This window comes from Cyprinodon variegatus, unplaced genomic scaffold, assembly GCF_000732505.1.
Source record: "Cyprinodon variegatus isolate N-32 unplaced genomic scaffold, C_variegatus-1.0 Scaffold572, whole genome shotgun sequence".
In the NCBI taxonomy this organism is placed as follows: Eukaryota; Metazoa; Chordata; class Actinopteri; order Cyprinodontiformes; family Cyprinodontidae; genus Cyprinodon; species Cyprinodon variegatus.
This window is the reverse complement of record NW_015151025.1, coordinates 98,524-119,287: the sequence shown is the minus strand read 5'-3', so window position 1 is coordinate 119,287 and position 20,764 is coordinate 98,524. Positions and strand designations below refer to the sequence as shown.

The following is a 20,764-nucleotide window of genomic DNA, read 5'->3' as shown; positions in this document are numbered from 1 at the left end:
CCGGGAGGGCTCAGGAACTAAAGAGCGCCGGGAGGGCTCAGGAACTAAAGAGCGCCGGGAGGGCTCAGGAACTAAAGGGCGCCGGGAGGGCTCAGGAACTACAGAGTGCTGAGAGGGCTCAGGAACTACAGTGCGCTGAGAGGGCTCAGGAACTGAAGAGCGCCAGGAGGGCTCAGGAACTAAAGGGCGCCAGGAGGGCTCAGGAACTAAAGAGCGCCGGGAGGGCTCAGGAACTGAAGAGCGCCAGGAGGGCTCAGGAACTAAAGGGCGCCGGGAGGGCTCAGGAACTACAGTGCGCCGGGAGGGCTCAGGAACTAAAGAGCCCCGGGAGGGCTCAGGAACTACAGAGCGCTGGGAGGGCTCAGGAACTAAAGTGCCCCGGGAGGGCTCAGGAACTACAGAGCGCTGGGAGGGCTCAGGAACTAAAGGGCACCGGGAGGGCTCAGGAACTAAAGAGCGCCGGGAGGGCTCAGGAACTAAAGGGTGCCAGAAGGGCTCAGGAACTAAAGAGTGCCAGAAGGGCTCAGGAACTAAAGTGCGCGGGGAGGGCCTAGGAATGTTGAGTCTGCAGGGCCCTTGTGAGCACAGAACCCTTTGAGAGCGTAGGAACTTTGTGAGCAAAGGGACCTTGTGTGAGCTTAGGGACCTTTGAAAGTGCTGGAACTTTTGAGCAGTTAGGAACCTTGAGAGAGAGAAGGAACCTTGTGAGTGTGCAGGAACCTTGTGAGCGCACTATCCCTGTGAGCGAGCAGGACCCTTGTGAGCACGGAAAATCTTTGAGTGCTGGAAGAGCACAGGAACCTTGTGAGTGCAGGTCCCTTTGAAACTGCAGGAACCCTTGAGAGGGCAGTAACCCTTGAGTGCGCAGGGCAGAGACAGCTGCAAGAGTGCAAGATGACGACTACCTCCGTCATCCAGTGACGACTAGTGGTGTGCAAAATAATCGTCATGATGATGCATCGTGATTCTAATTTTTGTGATCTACTGCATCGATTCTTGATGCCAAGTATCGATTATTAATAAAAAAAAATTCATAAATAAAATTGCATGAATGGTTGGCGAACATCAGCCAAAAAAAAGTGTAATACAACTTCCAGTCCAGTAGATGTCGCTGTGGATGTGTTGACGCACGCTGCCTTGTGTCACAAGCATTTCCGGCCTCGGGGTACTGCGCCGAGTCAATTAAAAAAAAAAACATGGAGGAGAAAATATTGCAATGCGTCGCAATAATTCAAGGATCGTGATGCATTGTGATAGAATCGCATCGTGACTTCTTTGGCAATACCCACCCCTAGTGACGACACAGTATGGGCTCCGGTGGCGGGGTTCACGGAACCGAGTCAGAGGCGGGCTTTCAATGGCCAGTGGGTCTTTGCACATATTATATATATATATATATATATTTTTTTTTCTATTTCTATAGACCATTTCAAATAAACACTACACTTTTAACTTTTATTCACCATAAAAAAAAAATTTTCTATCTTTTGATGATTACCTACTATTTATCGCACAGATTTCAAAGAATATTTTCAAGATGACGGCTCCAATCCAACAACATCTAAAAAGATGGAAGGGGTGTGAAACCTTCTCTATGGTACTGTGTAGTAAAATTTGGATAAGTGACAGAAAAGACTGAGTAGATGCCAACCTGTTTCTGGATGTGGTTCTCCACCTCTGCAACAATGTGGGTGACCTCTTCACTCATAATGTCTTCCTCATCTCCATCATACGTACACCGCAGCTAAGGCTTGCTCACACTCTATAGAAAACACATTTACTGAAACTGGCTAATACAGAGACTTTTTTTAACACACAAGAGTTTGAAAAAAGAAGTTTGAAAGGATATGTCATAAGGTAGCGGGCCAGCTTCTTCCGTTGTGATGCAGAAATGTTGTAGAAAAATACTCTGACCCCCTTCATGAAGCTGGGGAGCTCTGCCGGGCTGAAGCTATGTTGTGGATTTGAGGGTCCTGGGGCCTCTGTTTCCGCCTCATCATCTGGCCCGCCTGAGCTCAATAAAGGTGCTTTAGAGGCAGCGGTTGATGTATTAGGCACCTGAGGTGAAGCTGTTTTCTTGACGATTCTGCTGTGATAATATCTGTCATTCAGGTTAAGGGGAAATCATTTCAGCAATTCTCTCATAGGGTGCTCTGTATGGGCTTCAGCTAGGAGACATAAAGGATACATGAAAGTGGGGATGCCCCTGGAAGCTAGGTGCTTTCTGATGAGCCTCTCTGTGCCATACCAGTTGAAACCTTTGGTGGAGTGACCGATGCGAGGAAGATGAACGCTGGCTAAACAGAAAGATAGAGCAAGTCTAAATCTTAAGTAATATACATCCAAGCACTAGTAACCAACTCTGCAACACATTGGCACAAATGCCATCTTTAGTACCTTTCACCTTCCTTTTTGATAACGTAGAGTGGCTCAGGTTATCTGAGCCATCATTATAGTGATGCTGCTATGGGCTAAGACTGCAGGAGGACATAGGGACAACTTTTCCTCACTATGCTATCTTCTACTCATCGGTGTTGCATTGTTTGCTACTGTAGTTCAAACACTAATTCTATGATCTATCAGATTTTCCTCATCATATGGAGGCATCAGCTGCTGAGGTCAAAAACTTATATTATGATACAGTTAGGCCTGTTTTTCAGTGCTTAGGCACTTCAGGCTAAATGCCTGAAACTGTAATGGATTGTTCTACTCACTGATTTTATTCATTGTAATCTGCCCTCTAGGGGGCTTTCACCAGACGCTAAAATGTCCTTCCTAGAAGACCTGTTAATCTTTAAATGTAAACAAAAACTAAAATGAAAAAGTGAGACTGTAAAGTAGAAAATCCAGAAAAAACTATTGAGAATGTTCAAGCATAACAAGTATCAACCATTCTAGAAAGACATAAATCATTTGATGTACCGCAAACACCAGCTTAACATGAGTTTTTCCAACATGCTAACAGACAAATGAGTGCAGACTTTAGCTTTGTGTTGCACGGCTTCATAGTGCTGTGCCTCTCCATACCACCGTCTCTCTTGGCTGCAGAGTAAATCCTCTTCAGTCCTTCTTCCAAAGCACTAAGGAGGATCCCAGACAGGTTGTTGGCTTTGTCTCTCTGCTGCGCCACTATCAGGGCTAGCTGGGGTGACGGGAAGGAGATTGAAGCAGGTTAACTTATTATCTGATCGACTCTGCAAGTCTGCAACCACACAGCAACCCTAACAAGGTGCATTGTGCTGATTATGTTCAATTCTGCAAAGTTTTTCGTGCATATTGCAAAAAAAAAAAAAAAAAAGAAGAAAAAAGAAGAAAAAGAAGCGTGCATTTCCAAGCAGGAAAGCACAGATCATTCTGTGAACAGAAAGTACCTGATCTCTGCCGTTCATTCTCGACTGCTTGTCATCGATGGGGAAGAGGAACACATTTCCTAGCTCCAAATCTGAAGAACAGATTTGTAATTAATTCTACTTAATTCTATTAATCTACACCAGACCACCAATAAAGATATCTAGTTGAATTGTTGCTTGTTGTTCTTTTGAACTGAGTGATTCTTACCTTTCATCCTTCCTGCCAACTCGTACTGCTTTCGTGGTTCATCTGACCTCAACTCCAGTGCTGTAAAGAGGCCTCCTCTGCCCCATCGGCCCGAGTCATCTTGACAGAAATTAACGTACAGATGAGAGAAAAGGTAGCAGAAGATGCACCGAGTAGATTTCATGAAAAGCATTAAATGTTCTTACGCTTAAATGGAGCACTTACCAACACAGTGGACAATAACAGCATCTCCCTTAGCAGTGTGGGGATGGGTAACGTCCCCAAGAACATAGCAGATATCCGTAGTGTTTGAGTCTGTGGAGCAAACACTGCTGTCGTCCTCTTCATCTTCGTTCCTCTCCTCTTCTTCACTGTCCACAGGCTGCAGGCAAAGCGACCTATAGCCGCAAGACTCCCACCAGGCCATTCTGGATGAATCACCAGTAACAAACCAATGCATGAATAATAAAACACAACATCAGACAGCATTATTGAACAGCAGCAAGTTATCACTTTTTTCTGTGCTTTTCCTCTTGCTGCTCCTTCTTTTTGTCCTCCATCATTTTGGCTTTCTTGGCTGCAGCCTCCTGCCTCCTTTGCCGTCTGAGCTCCAGCTCTGCCTCGGTGAGAGGTTTCCTCTTTCTTGCTGGAATCGCTAAGGCAACCGGGAGCAAAACCTGGAAACGCAAAGAGAGAATTGGAGAATCGTGACCAAATAAATCCTCCTCACCTTTTTTTTTTATTTAAAACCCAAAAAAGTAAAGAAAAGTACAGTAAAACGTCTATTTTCGATGTTGTAGACAGTATGACAAAGACATATACACACATATTCTGCATTTACTACAATCCTTTGTTCCAACTTTTGTCTACTTTTCACCTTAGACACAACTATTGGGTATTCACTATTTTTTAACTGAAGAATCTTTATAAATGGAGTGTATAGAGCCTTTGGCTTTTATGTCTGGACTTTGACTGATTTAATCCATGAATCTACTTTAAACCACTCAGTTATAGCTCAAGGTTACCAGCATCCTGACAGGTGAACCTCTGCCTTGTTAGTCTCGTAACTGATTATCATAGAAGGACAGGCTCCATATTGCCTCCCAAGACTCTACCGCCACATTTCATCATAAGGATGGTGGCTTAGGGCAGAGAGTCCCTACAGGGGGTACTCGTACCTAGGGATGGAAATCGAAAACCGGTTCCTGTTAAGAACCGGTTCCGTATTTTCCGATTCCATGGCATCGTTTGGCAGCTCGCTGAACGATTCTTTTTTCGATTCCCGCAGCACCAGAGCCTAGAGCGCCGGCTCTGGGGAGCACGACTTACGTCACGTTTTTTACGTAAGTTACACAAGTTACGTAAGTTACGCAAGTTGGAAGAACAATTCGAGGAGGAAGACGACGAGCTGCGGTCATTTTGTGAATCAAAGCCCCGTCTTTCCTTAGCCCAGAGGGTAGATCAGGAAATCCAGCTCTATAAAAGCTTGCCCTCCATCCCCTGCAGGGATAGCGCCACACTGTGGTGGTGGAACAAGCAAGATACGCTGCCCTTGCTATCTGGACTGGCTGAAAACTACCTCTGTGTGCAGGCTTCCTCCACCCCATCTGAGAGGGTGTTCTCCACGGCTGGAGACACCATAAGCCCTGAAAGATCCCGTATCCTTCCAGAAAAAGCAGATATGCTCATCTTTCTGCAAAAGAAGTGTTAATTTTCCCTACTACTGTTTTATAATTTGTATTTTTTGTTATTTAAAATAGGTTATTATCCCATAATTTTTTATTAGACATTGTTGGTTATTAAGTTTGTTCTTGTATTCATTTTTCATTTAAACACGGATGTTACTCCAGTTTCACATTTCCTGTGGACATCTTGATCTTGTTGAGTTTGTAAGATTGTGCAATAGTTAAGTAAACAAAGTTGATGCTGATAATCAAACTGTTTGTTCTCTTTTTTCCCCCAAATTGTAATCGAAAAAAGAATCGATTATGAATCGAATCGTTTCATAGAATCGAAAAGGGAATCGGAATCGTGAAAATCTTTTCAATTCCCAACCCTACTCGTACCCCTAGTGGTCCGCGAGGGGATTGCAAGGGGTACATGAAAATATTTTATTTCTTAGGTAGAAAAATAAAATAGGGCTGGGATCTGTTTTGCTTTGTAAGGATCCAATTCAAAATTTAAACAAGCTTTTACCAAGCAAAAGTACGTTTTTTTTCAGTTTGAGTTCAGCTTTGACACAGACCGTACCAAGCAGAGGAACAAAGTGGAGGCAGAGAACAGCCTGGGATCAGCTGATTTTCACACTCAGGTGTCTTGATGAAAACAAAGTAAAACTAATTAAGTCAGTCTGACTATAATCTTTGCTCTGTATTTTATTCCCAATTCATCAAGTTTAAATGTGATTATAGGGGAGTTACTCAGAGGAGCTGCAGTTTTGTAAATACAGGTTTATAATATGATTTTATTTTGCATTTAATTCGGTTACTTACTAACTTCTAAGCAACATACTTTTTCATTTGAGATGGAAACCATAAAATAAAAAGATTGAAATGCTAAAATTAAAATATTAAGAAAATAGTTTTTATTTTATAATCACTTATTGTTCACTTTTGAAAAATCATCAATTCTTTTGACTGAGAGGGGAACTCATGGTAAGACAAAATGCACAAAGGGGTAAACATGGCAAAAAAGGTTGGGAAACACTGGCTTAGGGATTTTTTTTTGTTTCCCTTGTTTCACACATTTGCTGCGTCTCCCACTGCTAACTGGACTTATTAGGATTTTATTTCAGATGTTGGAGGAAACAGTTCTCTGTTCAAAGTTTTGGATGATGGCTTATGACTGTGTGCACCATGCTTTGCGTTTCACTTTTCATTTCACCTTTCTGCTGTACTGTTTGGTTTCAGTGATGCTTCTGGGTCATGATTGCTTTGCGGTTTATATGCCTTAGCGGAAGATGAACAGAAAAGGGTCTGAAACCAACTTATTAAAATTTATTTTACAGCTCTAAAATACACGACCTTGTGGATTTTAAGAATGACAAAAACAAACTTTGCATACCTGCTTCTCCGTATTAAGGAAAGCGGATTCCTGGCCTGCTCTTTTAATGCTCTTAGAAATAATTTTAATGCCACTAACAGGTACCCGTCGACAGGCTGTAGCTATGTCCCGAATTCCTCGTTTTTCAACCACTTTTGTTGAACTTTTCTTTTTCCCCCCATTCTCTAGCTTTATCTCCAACTCAAGCTTCTTTTCTGAACATACAGCTTTGCGATCAACCGGAAGCAGTTTCACACAAATATTTCTTGATATAATATGTCTGACAACATTGTTTTTATAAACATTTTTTTTAATAAAGCATTTTACGGTAAATGCCACAATAAACACATTTAATGAATTTTAATGTCAATTAAGGCCTTAATTATTGTTTAAATTAAGGCCAATTAAGGCCTTAATTTACCCTCATAAAACAACGAAGGATTTTAAAATATGGTTGAACAATATTTGGGTCATGAGACCAAACTGATATTTGTTTTTTGGTTTTGCTTTTTTTTGCCAGTCAGCTTTGGTTATTTGATTAGTTCACAAATCTCATTTCCTTTGCAACTAATTTGTGTTAACTGGGTCAAAACATGTTGAGATTTGCACTAAAGGAAAATGATCACATTTTATGCATCTGTGGCGGGAAAAGTAGAGCAAACCTCCAGGTTTCACATCAGATCAACAGGTAAAAATCAGTCATATCTGCAACAATCAGCTATTTCAGCCATATTAGTCCAAGCAGGAAACCGACACCCTGGACCCAAAGCGGGAGCAGAGAATGCATTTTCTTTGCACTCTAACCAAAGGTAAAAACGTGACTTAATTCACTGCTACATACTTCAGCTAAAATGACTTAAACAGGCGAAAATGTGAAACTCCTTCTTTGGTTTTATTGCTCTTCAACTTCAGACCAACAGGGACAAATATTTTCTGTTTATGAAGATATGAAGTTAGAACAGATATGGAAAGGATTGTTTACAGTTTATGGGATATTTACATTCTTTTCATGGAACATCTGGATTTTTCTAAATTATTACAGTAACACATGAATTGATATCAGTTTTTATTAATAAATACTAACTAGCCCAAATAATTTAAAGGTCCTATATAATGCACAAATCACTTTGAGATTTTATCTGATGTTAATCTTTCATAAAAAATACACGCATCTTGTATTTTGCATGAATCATAAAATGTCTGCACAATGTGAAAGGGGGATGCGAGGTAGAGCGCTTTTAATACTTAATCTTCAAAAAGACGGCAACGCCTCATTTTTTCAGCTAAAGTTTAGGTCTTGAAAATGTGATTCCAGGCATGAAATGTCTCTGACTTTGTTCCGCTTTCCTATACAAGAACCTAATGATCAGAAGGGCTGGGATTTATTATTTTTGTTCTACTTCACCATACGTTTTCCTTTCACTTTAATTATATTGCTGTGAGACTAACACTGATAATTTGAGCAAAAATTGCAGGTTATTCTTTCCCCCACGTGTAACTTAAACAGTTACTCAACAGTGGATATTGTTCCCAATGGTTCCTTATCCTTTCCTGACACGTGTGCCTTACCTTAAAGGTTGGTTTTATACATTTATGTTGAAACTATTGATCTAGAAAAATTCTACTGTCTGAATTTATTTATTTGTATATTTTCTACTTTGACTAGTGTTGCGCTGATGCCACTTTTTGGCCCTGATACAGATACCTGGCTGTGGAGTATTGGCCGATACTGATGCCATCTTTTTGAAATGGATGTGTGTGTGTATATGAAGAACTTACTTATACTTGGATGTAAATTAATTTTTGAAGCTGCTGCCTACCTTTGTGAAGCAGGAAAAAGACTAAAACAAAGTGAATCCAGTAGAACTTTTTATTGCCTACCTGGAATGGGTGACAATAGTTGAATAAACTTTTAGCTCTCAAAAAGGTATCGGTGCCCTATTTGTTGGTACTCGCTGATACCGATACCACTATTTTAGTGCTGGATCGGCGCCCCGGCTGATACTGGTATCGCTGCAGCACTAAATTTGACACTTAAAACAAATGGAATTTGCGAATAACTCTGTCTGATTACTGAATTTTAACCATTAAATCAGATGTTACAAGCCAACAGTTACTCTGTACCTAGGTGGGCATTTTATCCAGCTACTTCTTTATTCTTTTTACATTTACTTGATTAAGAACATATTAGAAAAGAGCTACATAAGTAAAACTTTAAGGGACTCTACACACCTCTGAGACTGCAATGGCAAATGGAATATTTCATCATATATATGCCTAGAGTGATATAAGAAATTTAATCCAGGTTTTCTTTAGTGGTCCATTTTTGAAAAGGGAAAAGGTTAAAGAAATACTTTGAGGAGGGAATTATAGTAAAAAAAAGAAAAAAAAAAGTATTTACAAATATCTATTCAAACTAATCCAGACCAAAAAAAAAACCCAAAAAAACTCCCAACTTTTAAAAAAACCACAAATATCTGTAAACCTTCTTCTTATTTGGAAATGAAAGTGGTAGAGTCTTACTCCGGCTTTTTGGCGCAGAGCTCGTCCCTCTCCTGCTGCCTTCTTAAACTCGGCCATCTGCTCTTCCAGCAGCCGATCGAAGCTCTTCTGGTCCTCTGAGCTCGGGTCCTTGCTGTAGTCTTTCCCTTCAAAGACGTACATGTGATCTACAAGACGAGACGATACGAAGGCGGGGTTAGCCCACCCAGGAGACTGGAACATGAACGGCAGAAAAAAAAGAGGCTGATCCCTCATTAATAAAAGGAAAACAGTCTCATTGGCAGTAGGAGATGTGCTGAGGTACAAAATCGAAACCAAATAGAAGGAAAGTGAAGCAGACTCATTAGATTAAAAATGGCGTACTCTGCTCCTCAGAATCAGACCCCTTCTCCATCTCCTCTTCATCTACTCTCAGTGGAGATAATTCCTCGTCATCGTCCACCCACTGACCCTCCCTCGACGGGCCGAGGATCTTCTCCAGCTTTACCTCCTCTATCGAGCTCTCATCAGATGATAAAAGCTTATCTACTCCAAACTTCAAGATCTCACTCAGCTGTTGAGGGGAAATGAAAAAGAGAAATTGATCAAACTCTGGAGGCGGGGCGGGGGTGTATGTGGCGAAGGTCGCCGACCTTCAGGCCTGCTGCAGCCGACTGAGCCTGATCCATCAGGGAGAAGCGTCCCTCTTCGATGACGGTGTTGGTGAGCTGCAGCTTAGAGACGGCTCTGGAGTACATGATCTCCTCCACGGTGTCTCTGGCGAGGAGGCGGATGACTTTCACGGGCCTGGAATATGTCACAGTTCTCAAAAGGTTAAATGGGCATTAAAAGGCATGTGAGAGGAGACAATCATTTATAAATAATATACTATAGAGGTTGTTTTAATATTCTATCATGGTGGCCTGGTCCACTTGTTCTCTCTATTCATTAGACCTAAACCAGATGACCTAAACCTGAGTAAAGATAAAATGCTTTCCAGAGTGTCTGGTTCTCCTTTGGATTCAAAGTATTCTTTGTTTAACGTGTTAAAAGCCACATGCCTGGTTAGATATGATCAGGGTCCAAACTTTTCCAGACAATAATTTCAAGGCTTTTTTAAGGATTTATTTTTATGAATCCTGCAAACCTGCAGAATAGTTAAGTCTGCCTGGTAAGGTTAATCTTTTGGTTCCCTGGTTAATAAAACAGGAAGAGGGCATCGCGTTTCTTATATAAAAGCTGCTCAGACATTTTTCAAATAAGTAATGAAGAAACTTAAACTAAATGCAAAATCTTTAGCTCAGAGTTTGTAACACCTTTGTTAGATAAAATAAGAAAAAAAAAGGTTAATGAAAATGTAACATTTATCCAAAGCCAATTTCTTTTCAAACCAGTGTTTTCCAGAATTTTAAACATTACAAAACAAACTTTTTACGTTTCAGGCATGCACAGGAACCCTGCCACTCGTCAGTTTTTGCCATTTCCTCCTAATCCTAAAAATGTAAAGAGGGAGGAATGCAGTCTACCTGTGAAAGGTTTTACATCACAGGCTCCCTGCAACCGAATATTAAACAGGAATGTAGAAGTTCAAGATCTGCAGTTTCAGAGGATTAGTCTTTGACGACTGTTTTTTTTTTTTATTTTGCTAAACACTTAACTTTTATGTAGTGGTCTTTAACATCACTTCCCCAGACTCTCTGCAGGGCAGCAAACTGTTTTCTTAATTTTTCAGTTCAGTAGTAGCTGAGTATTTACATTATCAAGCTGATATATTTATACAGTATGGAAAATAAAGAAAATCTCAATAAAAGAGTCAAAGCAAAAAGTGACAAAAGCTTTTTCTCCCAAATTATTGAGACAAACATACAGAGTTTCCTCAACCTGATGGGACTTTAAATGAAACAGCAGGTTATGTCATAGGGCTGGGAAACCTAATCTGAAAAAAATAAAATAAAATCAATCATTTTTAAAAAGAAATACGACAACATTACATAATTTATACTTTTACATATGCCACCAGGTTATATTTCTTAAAAATTTCTCTTTTTTTATCAATAATTTGTTAAATAGTGTGCCTTTGTGACATTTGGGGTGACAGTGATGTTTTTAAATTATGTTATGAAAAGAAAAACATGTTGGTATGAATATTGAATATTGGCATTAAGCTTTAAAATATCAAGATATCTTTTAGTCTGTACCACCCAGCCCTGCTTTTTAAGGTAAAAAACAAAAACAAAAGGAAAACAGAAACAGAGTTATACAGCATGATAGTGAAGATTCTCAGTCATCCAACTCGTAATTCCAAAAACAAGAAAATTAAAAACAATCCACTCGACTTTGTTTCCAAGTTTGAAGATGTTTCGCTTCCCATCCAGGAAGCTTTTTCTATTCAAATTCAAGTTTTTTCAATTCAAAATGTCATGAATAGCATTGAGTTTGAGGCTTTTTACAGAAGCCCATGAAAACCTTGTTTGGTTTTTGAAAACATTGAAATTGATGAAGGGGTCCACCCCTTTGGACTGGGGGTCGTTTGGGTCCTTTTGTTTTCATTGCAGGCTAATAAAAAAAGCCAAACGACCCCGATTCCAAAGGATCGGACCCCTTCGTCCGTTTCAATTTGCTTTATTTCAAAACAAAAACAAGGCTTTGTTGGGCTACCGTATAAAACCTCGAACTCAACGCTATTCCTGACATTTTGATTTGAAAAAGCATCCTGGATGGGAAGCGAAACATCTTCAAACTCGGACACAAAGTCCAATGGATCGTTTTTAACTTTCTTTTTTTGGAATGATGATTACCTGGATGACTGAGAATCTTCACCAGCATATTTATGAAAAGAAAAACATTGGCATTAAGCTTTAAAAAGTCTGTACCACCCAGCACTGCTTTTCAAGGTAAAAAAAAGGAAAAAAACAGAGTTATACAGCACTTTTTTAGTCATAAACTGCAAAATCTTTAATCCTAAACCACATTTACCATTAAATAATCCTAAATATGCTCCCAGTAAAAATGCCTGGATAATTATTCTGCCATAGAAACATAAACTGAACAGATTTGGATTAGTTTTCCTTCAGTTGGGAGGATGTTTCTAGTGGTTTCCATCCTGGGTGCAGCAGTGCAGTTAGAGCTCAACAATGCAGTGCAAACAGGAAGAGCTTCTGAACAACCAGCAGGAGATAAAGCTCCTGGCAGCTACAGATAACCTTAATGCCATCAGCAGCTTTACTTCGTCACACTTCCGAAAGAGCTGCGTGTAAAAATAGGGACGTCTTTCCTACGTAGGGTAAAATGTTTCAATTCCAGTAATCAGAAGGGGGAGGGGCATCACCTGTTCTGGCCAATCCGATGACAGCGAGCTGCAGCCTGAAGGTCGTTCTGAGGATTGAAGTCGGTATCCACGAATATAGCTGTGTCAGCAGCTGTGAGGTTGAGGCCAACGCCACCTGAAAAGGACAGTGATGGATACTCCACTTCCATGTTGATCTATTTGAACGCAGAATCCACATTCTGTCCTCGTATGTTTGTTAGAATCATAGACTATTGTCAAAAAAATGACTAAATGGATGAAAAGCAGAGAGAAAATCTGGAAACTGGAAAACGTTTAACAAGAAAGTGGGACGTTCGCTTAAACTCCATTTAAGTTTAAATTTAACTTCACTTTAGATTATATAAAGCTGAAAGGGAAAGTTTCAACAGGAAATTGCTCTCATTTCACCTTGCTTAAAAAACAAATACCTGCTGGCCGTCAACATCAGAGTAACATTCTGCTGCAGATCTATTCTCTTCCTGATTCATCCCTCTTCCTATTTCTGCTTATTCTATAAACCCACTACAGAAAAGATTTCCTAGCAAAAAAAAAAAAGTCCACACAGAAGGATACATAATTCCTAATATCACAGAGAAAAGGCACAGACTGTGTCTTCTGCGCACGTACTGCAGCTGTACACCCTATTGAATCACGTCAGCATGTGCAAAATAGCAACAGCAAAGATTGCTTTGCTGTTGCAATATTCTGCAGGATATTAAACTGTCAGGCATTCCCACCCTGCATATCAGTGACCTATGTGATCGGTCAGATGGACTGGACGGTTAAAGGTGATGGAAAAATCTAAAAAAACAAAATATATAGAAGTTGTGGAGGAAATCCTGTAAAAAAAAAAAAAAAAGCTTCAATTTAGGGTGGAGGTTATCTTTTAAGAAAGAAAAAAGCCCTAAACACACAGCAAGGGTTTTAATTATTGAAATAGATGTTCTGCATCAGTAGAGGTTCTAAAGTGAAACTTTCAGGACTGTGAATACTTTTTAGGGAATGTTGTACACTTTACAAAAAAAAAAAGGTAAAAATTGTGAAAAAAATAAAGACTGAAATGTGAAGAATATCAGTAAACCTCATGTGTATCCTGTATTTAAAACAGATACTAAAATAAATTCAAGTCACCTGCTTTAGTGCTGAGTAAAAACACAAAGATATCCTGGCTGCTGAAGTTCTTCACAGCGAGGTTTCGTTCCTCCCCTCGAACGGACCCGTCCAGACGCTCGTAGCTGTAGCCTGAGCAGAAACAAACGTCATGGTGCATCTTTAGGGGATGGGAGGAAGAGCGGCGATAGGACGGGGTGAGATGGTGCTGAGGGGATGGAGAGAGATGTGTGTTTTCATCCCACTTACCTCTGTACTCCATATAGTCCTGGAGAATATCCAGCATCCGCTTCATTTGAGAGAACAACAGGACACGGTGGCCCCTTCATCCAAAACAGAGATCAATAATGAGACGGAAAGAAGGTTTCCAGATTTTTCTTCCCGGCTTCAATATTTCTTCGTATTTAGACACTAAATATCCGGGGTAAGGATCAGAGCTGAAGTAGGAGCCTCACAAGGAACCAAATTTATATTCAGCCGTTTTACATTTGGAGCTAGCTTGGAGTTGATAGCAGCTACCATTTAGATCGCACAGCTACACCTGGGCGCTAGCTGTGGGTCTTAGCTCTGCGTTTAACACCATCCATCCAATAAAACTTAAAAAAAGTCCCCAAACTGGAGGTGCATTTTGTCTAAAGGATCTAGATCACATGCCTCCACTGAGGCCTGCTAACACGGTTCTCAAATATTCTGCAGGAGCCCTCATACCCACAGCAATACTTTAAGGGCATGCAGGTGGGGGCTTTAGTCCTCGACGCGGGCGAGATGGGTTCAAATCTGGCCTGTGGTCCTTTCCCGCCTGTCTCTCCAACTCTCTCATACCCCCTTTCCTGTCAGCCTACTGTTGAAAAAACGAGCCACTAGCGCCGCAAAACTCAAAAAATAAAAAATAAACCCTCCTTAAGAAGACTCATTATTCAAAGAGTTATTGAAGAGAGAGATACCCCAACCTCCGTAGCCAGGGAGTTGGGATGTAGACCAGCTTGTATTTCTTTGTATCTTACAATAATGAGTCTATAAGACATCGGACTGGTTTGCTCCAACGATTTCTATATAAGTCTACCTGTTCCTCATTTTGCAAACCGTATCACAGAAACCCTGTGAAGTTTTTAATCTGGTGTAAAAAGAAGTTGAAGTGAAATGATTTGGTTTGTAAATACTACTCCTGTGTTTTTAATTATTTGACATTTTTTTCCCCCTATACATTTCCTGCCACTTTGTACATTACTACTTAGAAAAAACAGCAATTTTCTCATTAAATAAAAGGCAGATGTTACATAAAACTGAGAATGTAGAGCTTCTAAAGCTCCATTATGGCACATTCTTTTTCTTTGACTATTTGAGGTGACAAATATATGTCTCCACTGTGAGATCAATAAAGTCATTCAATCAATCAAGCCTTCATCTTGCTGCAAACAATCTATTCTTCAAGTGTAAACTGTTATCTATATGTGACAGCTCTCCTTCACCTTTTAAAAAATGTCAAACTAAATGGAAAGGAAATAATGTACCAATGTAAGAGAATCCAACTATATATTTGTGGATCTCCAGAGCAGCAGTGCATAGTTATTAGACAGGATCTGCAACGCCACTAGATGGAGCCAAATCATAATTATTGCAGGATGTGCCCACCCTTTGTGCAGGAAGGCCAGGATGCTGTCTAGGATGCACAGTTTTCCGCTGGCTTCTATGAGATGTTCCCCGATCTGAAAGGGCTCTGGTTCCACCCCTAAACAGGAAGAAGGGACAAAATCATTTAGACGCAATACGACCTTTTACAGCCTCTCTGTGCGTTTCATTGCACGCATCTCACCATCAAACAGATACGGGTGGTCGACACACTTTCTCAAATTCATTAAGATGTTCAGCATCCTGTTCTGGCTGCCTTGTTCATTTGCAAATGCCTCTGAAATGTTTAAAAAGAGATGGTTATGTTGGCTTTGTTTGTTCTAATAAAAAAAAAAAAACTTTTTCTAGTGAACTTCAAAGCGAAGAGACTCACCGTAATCTTTCATAAGACTGGCCTTGTAGTATTTCTTCTGCAAAGCGGACATGCCGTGGTACACCACCAGCTCCGTCTTCTTGGGCAGATCCAAAGCCACCTCTGACTTCACTCTACGGAGCAGAAAAGGCTCCAAGACGCTTTGAAGCTCTGAAGCTGGAAGAAGTAAACGCACCATTCATTGAACTTTAAACACATCTACTTGAATGCCTCGTAGATCAAATAACTCCTCAAACATTTCCACGTTTTTTTTTTTTATTATGTGATAAACCAACACAAAGTAGTGCATAATATAAAGTGGAAAAAAATGTAATTCATGGCATTTCTTATGGTTCACACTGAAAAGTGTGGTGTGAATTTAACCCAAAGGATTAAGGTAGTTCTTTTTATTTTTGCGGCACTAGTGGCTCATTTGTTCAACAGTAGGCTGACAGGAAAGGGGGTATGAGAGAGGGGGAGAGACATGCGGCAAAGGACCACAGGCCGGATTTGAACCTGAGTCAGCCGCATCAAGGACTAAGGCCTCCGTACATGGGTCGTTGTCGCTAACCACTAGGACACTGCACACCCGATTAAGGCAGTTCTGAATGCAAAACAGGATCCAACAAGCAAGGTGTACTTAATAAAGTAGTAGGTGCTAGTTTCTTGGTTTAAGGAGGTTCTCTGCATGGATGGAGAAGACAAAGACTTCAAAAAAGAGGTGAAAATTTTTTTTAAAATCACTTGCATCTGCTTGGCCATCCCTCTATGCAATGTTCAATGCAACATCTGACAATTTAAAGATGCTATGGTCCACCTGAACTGACAGGTAGTTCAAGGACAACATTAATGAGAGGAAAGGAGCTGCAGAGAACCCCAGATGGTTGTGGGTGGCTTAATGAATTCAATTTCTTAAAATTGCCTTAATAAAAAAAAAAAAAAAAAAAAAAAAAGGGAAAGATTTGGTGAAAGTTACTAGCCCCACCCGCCAGCGGCCAAAATCATTTTTGCCTGCGAGCGGACTAGTCTCGATCAATGCCCCAGAGGGCAGGGCCATTTAAAATGCAGAGATGTGTTTTGAATTTCTGGATGCAAAGTGGGCGGGGTTTTAAGGGAGAGACAACAAAGCTGCGCTACGCTGGAGGAAGCACAACAACGCAGATGGCAAAAACTATTGAACAGTTCTCGGTTGACTCAGCTTTGGAATCGGTTTTGAAAGGATTAGACTTTGGGTTTTCGTTGAAACGTGAGCAGGAAGAGGCTCTACGCTCATTCATTTTAAAGGAGGACGTTTTCGCCATTCCACTGACAGGCTGTTTGTTTACACTCCCCCACCAGCTTTCTGTCGCGCTTACTACGTCTCATTGCTTAGAACGTTGGCCAATAGGCACAGACATGGTTTGAAAACAACAGGTTTTTCTCATCAGCAATCTTCCGATGTCTCATTCACCAGGGCCAGACTAAATTACACATTTAATCTCACATTTAGTCTGGTTTATCAGGCTATCATGTTACCTTATTCTGATTAAATCAAAATCAAACTTTATGATTGAAATGCAAAAAGCTAAAGATTGAGGTGGAGTTTCTCCTTAGAGCGAGACATTAATCCCTTTTGTTGGTTTATCACATAAATTGCAATCAGGGCTCAAAGTAAGCAAGAACGTCGCTGTATTGCATACCAGTAAAGATTTTAGTGGCAGTATGCAGATCCGCAAGGACCGGTTGCCTGCTATTTTGTGCCACAGACTTAAGCATATAGCTACCAATTTGAGTGCGCAGTGAGATTAATCTACAGCGTTTACATCTCACATGCATTCGCTTCAATCTGTCTGAAGTGCTTTAGCTCTGTAGCTCCTCCCTGGTGGTTCCCCACATCAGCTCACCGCTCAGCTGGTCCAATATGGCTCTTTGAGCAGTTTGGGCTGCTGACCCCTGGACTAAAGCGTGTTCATAAATGATGACAGGTCTTTTTAATTGTATTTATTTATATATATATATATATATATTTATTTATTTTAGGGATGCACGATATAATCGGCCCCCTATCGGTATCGGCTTGTATCGGCCTTAAAACTGAATATCGGACATCGGACATCGGCCACCCCACCGATATTTAACCCGATATTTGATCAGCTTCTGAGTTTCTAAAGTCTAAAAAAAAATAAAATAAAATAAAAAAAGCTACTTCTTCTTCTTCCTCAAAAACTTCTTTTTTACAAACTTCTAAAGACGAGGGAAAAAATATTGATACATTAAAATATCCCAATATCTTCATATGCTGATATATTGCCATTTAAAAACACCATATCAATCTATTTTACTAATGAAATATTGCTATATGTCATCGTTATGCTACGAAATCCCCCGAAAATTCACCAAATGTTGCCATTTTACTAACAAAATCTCACAAGAATTTGCAAAATATCACGAGAGTTTGTAACAGAACGATGAAATTTCACGAGATTTTGAAAGTAAAATAGATCGATACCGCGTTTTTAAAAATCAATTTGATATCAGCATATGAAAATATATTTGAGTATATTATTTTTCAAAGTGTCAGAAATGGATAACAAAACTGCTGTTTTCAATGACTACTTATTTTTGTCCAGCTTTAACATCGGTATCGATATCGGTTATCGGCTACATGAGTTTTAAAATATCGGCATATCGGATATCGGCCAAAATCCCAATATCGTGCATCCCTAAAATATATATATATATATATATATATATATATATATATATATATATAAATAAATCTCTGAATGGCTTAGCACCCAAATACATCACAGACTTGCTATCAGTGTATCAACCCTCCAGACCACTCAGGTCTTCTGGCTCCAGCCTGCTCTGCATACCTACCAGAACCAGAACTAAACATGGAGAAGCAGCATTTAGTTCCTATGCTCCACTTATATGGAACAAACTTCCAGAAAACTGTAAAAGTGCGGAAAGCCTGAGTTCCTTTATATCAAGACTAAAAACACATTTCTTTAGAATTGCCTTCGACTGTTCTAGTTAAAACAGTTCAACTGAAACATCATTAGTTCAACATTTTTATTTTCCTTAGTCCAACTGTTTAATGTTCTTTTTTTGTTTCTGCATTTTTTATTTATTTTTTCCTACTTGCTTTGATTCTGTTTTTTTTCCAATATTTTAATCATGAAAAGCACTTTGCATTGTCTTTGTACTGAATTGTGCTGTACAAATAAATTTACCTTGCCTTGCCTAATTGTATAGATGGTACTAGCAAGAATTTAAAAAAACACTTTCACCCCTGATTCCAATAAAACAGACTTTAGGTAGCAAAAAGTAATAAACACCTTTGCTTTGCACATACATGAAACAGTAATTTCCTACCATACCCAGAGCAGGCTGGCTTTTTAGATTGGAGTAAGAGCTGACAAAGCTGTCGGTCTCGTTGGGCGTGAAGATGTTGGGTTGAATGAAGCTCAGCAGGGAGTAGAGCTCCTTCAGGTTGTTCTGGATGGGAGTCCCTGTGAGCAGGAGTCTGAAACCAACGGTAAACTACACAAACAAATAATAAAATTAGAAATAAACTAAGCTGCTGTTTAAGTGAAATGTGATAAGAAGAAGGCTTCCTTCAAGGAGCATTGCAGCACCTCGGTCAGGGTTTGGTGTAACAAAGAGTTTTGGTTCTTCAGCCGGTGAGCTTCGTCTACGACAAGCACCTGCCAGCTCCACCTGAGGAAGAAGTTAACATCTAAACACCTGTTGCCAGGAGAAAACCTGATGACAGTGGAACATGGTGAGACATGTCGCTGAGAGGTCAAACAAGTAGGCTTTGTAGATTAACCCCTCCTGTAATGTTTGAAGATATCTTCATATCTGCAAAGTGATGCTGCATAAAGTCTTTTTAAATCCTTAATCAAGCTATAATACATGAAAAGGATGAGAATCCACCAACCTCTTCAAGAATGAAGCATCTTTGAGACACAGCTGGGAATCAGATTATAACATTAACATGTTAATTTCATGTCAAACTTTTAGTGATTTTTGTCTTCACCTAACTGCCACGGACCTCGTATGTGGTGAGCAGAACATGGAAGGCTTGTGTGTTCGTCTCCCTCTGAATCTCAGCCCGTCTCTCCTTGTCTCCCTTGTAGCTCAGCAGAGTCAGAGACGGGGCAAAGCTGTCAATGAATTTAAACTGCATTAATCTATCCCAGGTTCATACGAGTCATCTGATGATGGGGCTAAAGCTCAGGAGGACTTTACCTCTCCAGCTCCTTTCTCCAGTTCTCCATGACAGAGAGTGGGCTGAGCACCAAAAACGGGCCTTTCTTTCCCAGAGCTCCAAACATGTAAACCAGCAAAGAGATTGTCTGGAGAAGAAGTCAGTATGAGAACTTTAGATCACACAGAAAAGAGTAAAAAGAAACAAAATAAACCAAGATGATGGTTACATTCCAATACAGGCATCCAGAACTGTCCTGCTTCCATACATGCTGGAGCCAAATGATTGAACATTTTATTATTTCTAGTTTACTATTTTTTTTTTTTGATTTGGTGACATATATGAACATGAAATACTTTAATTTGAAGTAGGAGTTTATTTAATTATGAAATAATTAATTTGTTTAGTTGTATTTTTGCTGCTGTGCATAATTCAAGCTGTATATATTGGAGTAGGCTATTGGGGTGGGGTGAGATCCTGGATTTAGGCACGCAGCCATACAGTTTTTGACCGATATTGATTGTTGTTGTTGCATAAAAGAAAAGAAATGAGGTGATATGATCTGCCTTGTTTTTGGGTGATAAAGCGCCTTGAACAAGAGGAGAAAAGTTTGTTGGATTGCATGGTCACTTTAAAAACATTTGACAGCGCTGAAGTGAGTCGAACTTAGATGCTTCTGAACCGAAATCCATGCGCATCTTAAAAGAAGGGATTGTACCAATATCACATTTTTTGACATTCTTTATGAGATTCAGCTAGTTTACATAAAAAGTCAATGGTTGACCCGCGTCAAGGCGCAGCAAAATGTCCCGCAGCGCGTTTTGAGCAGCTGAAGCAGCGCGTCGGGAGCATTTAAACATCTGATGCGCACGACGCGCTGCTGCTTGAGATGGAAAAACTGAACTTTTGCTCCTCGACGCGCCACATCAACCAATCAGAGAAGGTGATCTGGTATGAAGGTAGATTTATTTTTTTCATTTTTCAATCAAAAAAATATTTTCAATAAAAAAAAAATCTTCACTTCAATGAAAAAAACTTTTCAATCAAAGAAAAAAAAGTATTTGAATGCAAAAATATATTTGAGACTCCAAAAAATACATTTGAACAC

At 39.9% G+C, this 20,764-nt stretch overlaps 1 protein-coding gene across 3 annotated transcripts in view; it reads right to left on the bottom strand.

Annotated features, from left to right (window-relative positions):
• chd1l (chromodomain helicase DNA binding protein 1-like) overlaps window positions 1-20,764 on the bottom strand; it is a 34,149-nt gene that overhangs the window by 10,947 nt on the left and 2,438 nt on the right. For 2 of the 3 annotated variants that reach the window (XM_015392080.1, XM_015392081.1), the window contains exons 3-24: window positions 19,698-19,804; window positions 19,501-19,612; window positions 19,387-19,418; window positions 19,082-19,163; window positions 18,824-18,986; window positions 15,480-15,635; window positions 15,291-15,383; window positions 15,110-15,206; window positions 13,727-13,800; window positions 13,499-13,609; window positions 12,389-12,503; window positions 9,714-9,867; window positions 9,445-9,634; window positions 9,103-9,248; window positions 4,051-4,214; window positions 3,763-3,965; window positions 3,559-3,657; window positions 3,372-3,442; window positions 3,028-3,142; window positions 2,189-2,297; window positions 1,850-2,101; window positions 1,652-1,733 (exon numbers count right to left, since the gene is read on the bottom strand). In XM_015392080.1, coding sequence (XP_015247566.1) covers window positions 1,652-1,733; window positions 1,850-2,101; window positions 2,189-2,297; window positions 3,028-3,142; window positions 3,372-3,442; window positions 3,559-3,657; window positions 3,763-3,965; window positions 4,051-4,214; window positions 9,103-9,248; window positions 9,445-9,634; window positions 9,714-9,867; window positions 12,389-12,503; window positions 13,499-13,609; window positions 13,727-13,800; window positions 15,110-15,206; window positions 15,291-15,383; window positions 15,480-15,635; window positions 18,824-18,986; window positions 19,082-19,163; window positions 19,387-19,418; window positions 19,501-19,612; window positions 19,698-19,804 — 2,727 coding nt within the window. The remainder of the gene's footprint in view (window positions 1-1,651; window positions 1,734-1,849; window positions 2,102-2,188; window positions 2,298-3,027; window positions 3,143-3,371; window positions 3,443-3,558; window positions 3,658-3,762; window positions 3,966-4,050; window positions 4,215-9,102; window positions 9,249-9,444; window positions 9,635-9,713; window positions 9,868-12,388; window positions 12,504-13,498; window positions 13,610-13,726; window positions 13,801-15,109; window positions 15,207-15,290; window positions 15,384-15,479; window positions 15,636-18,823; window positions 18,987-19,081; window positions 19,164-19,386; window positions 19,419-19,500; window positions 19,613-19,697; window positions 19,805-20,764) is intronic. The other variant, XM_015392082.1, reaches the window with a different exon arrangement.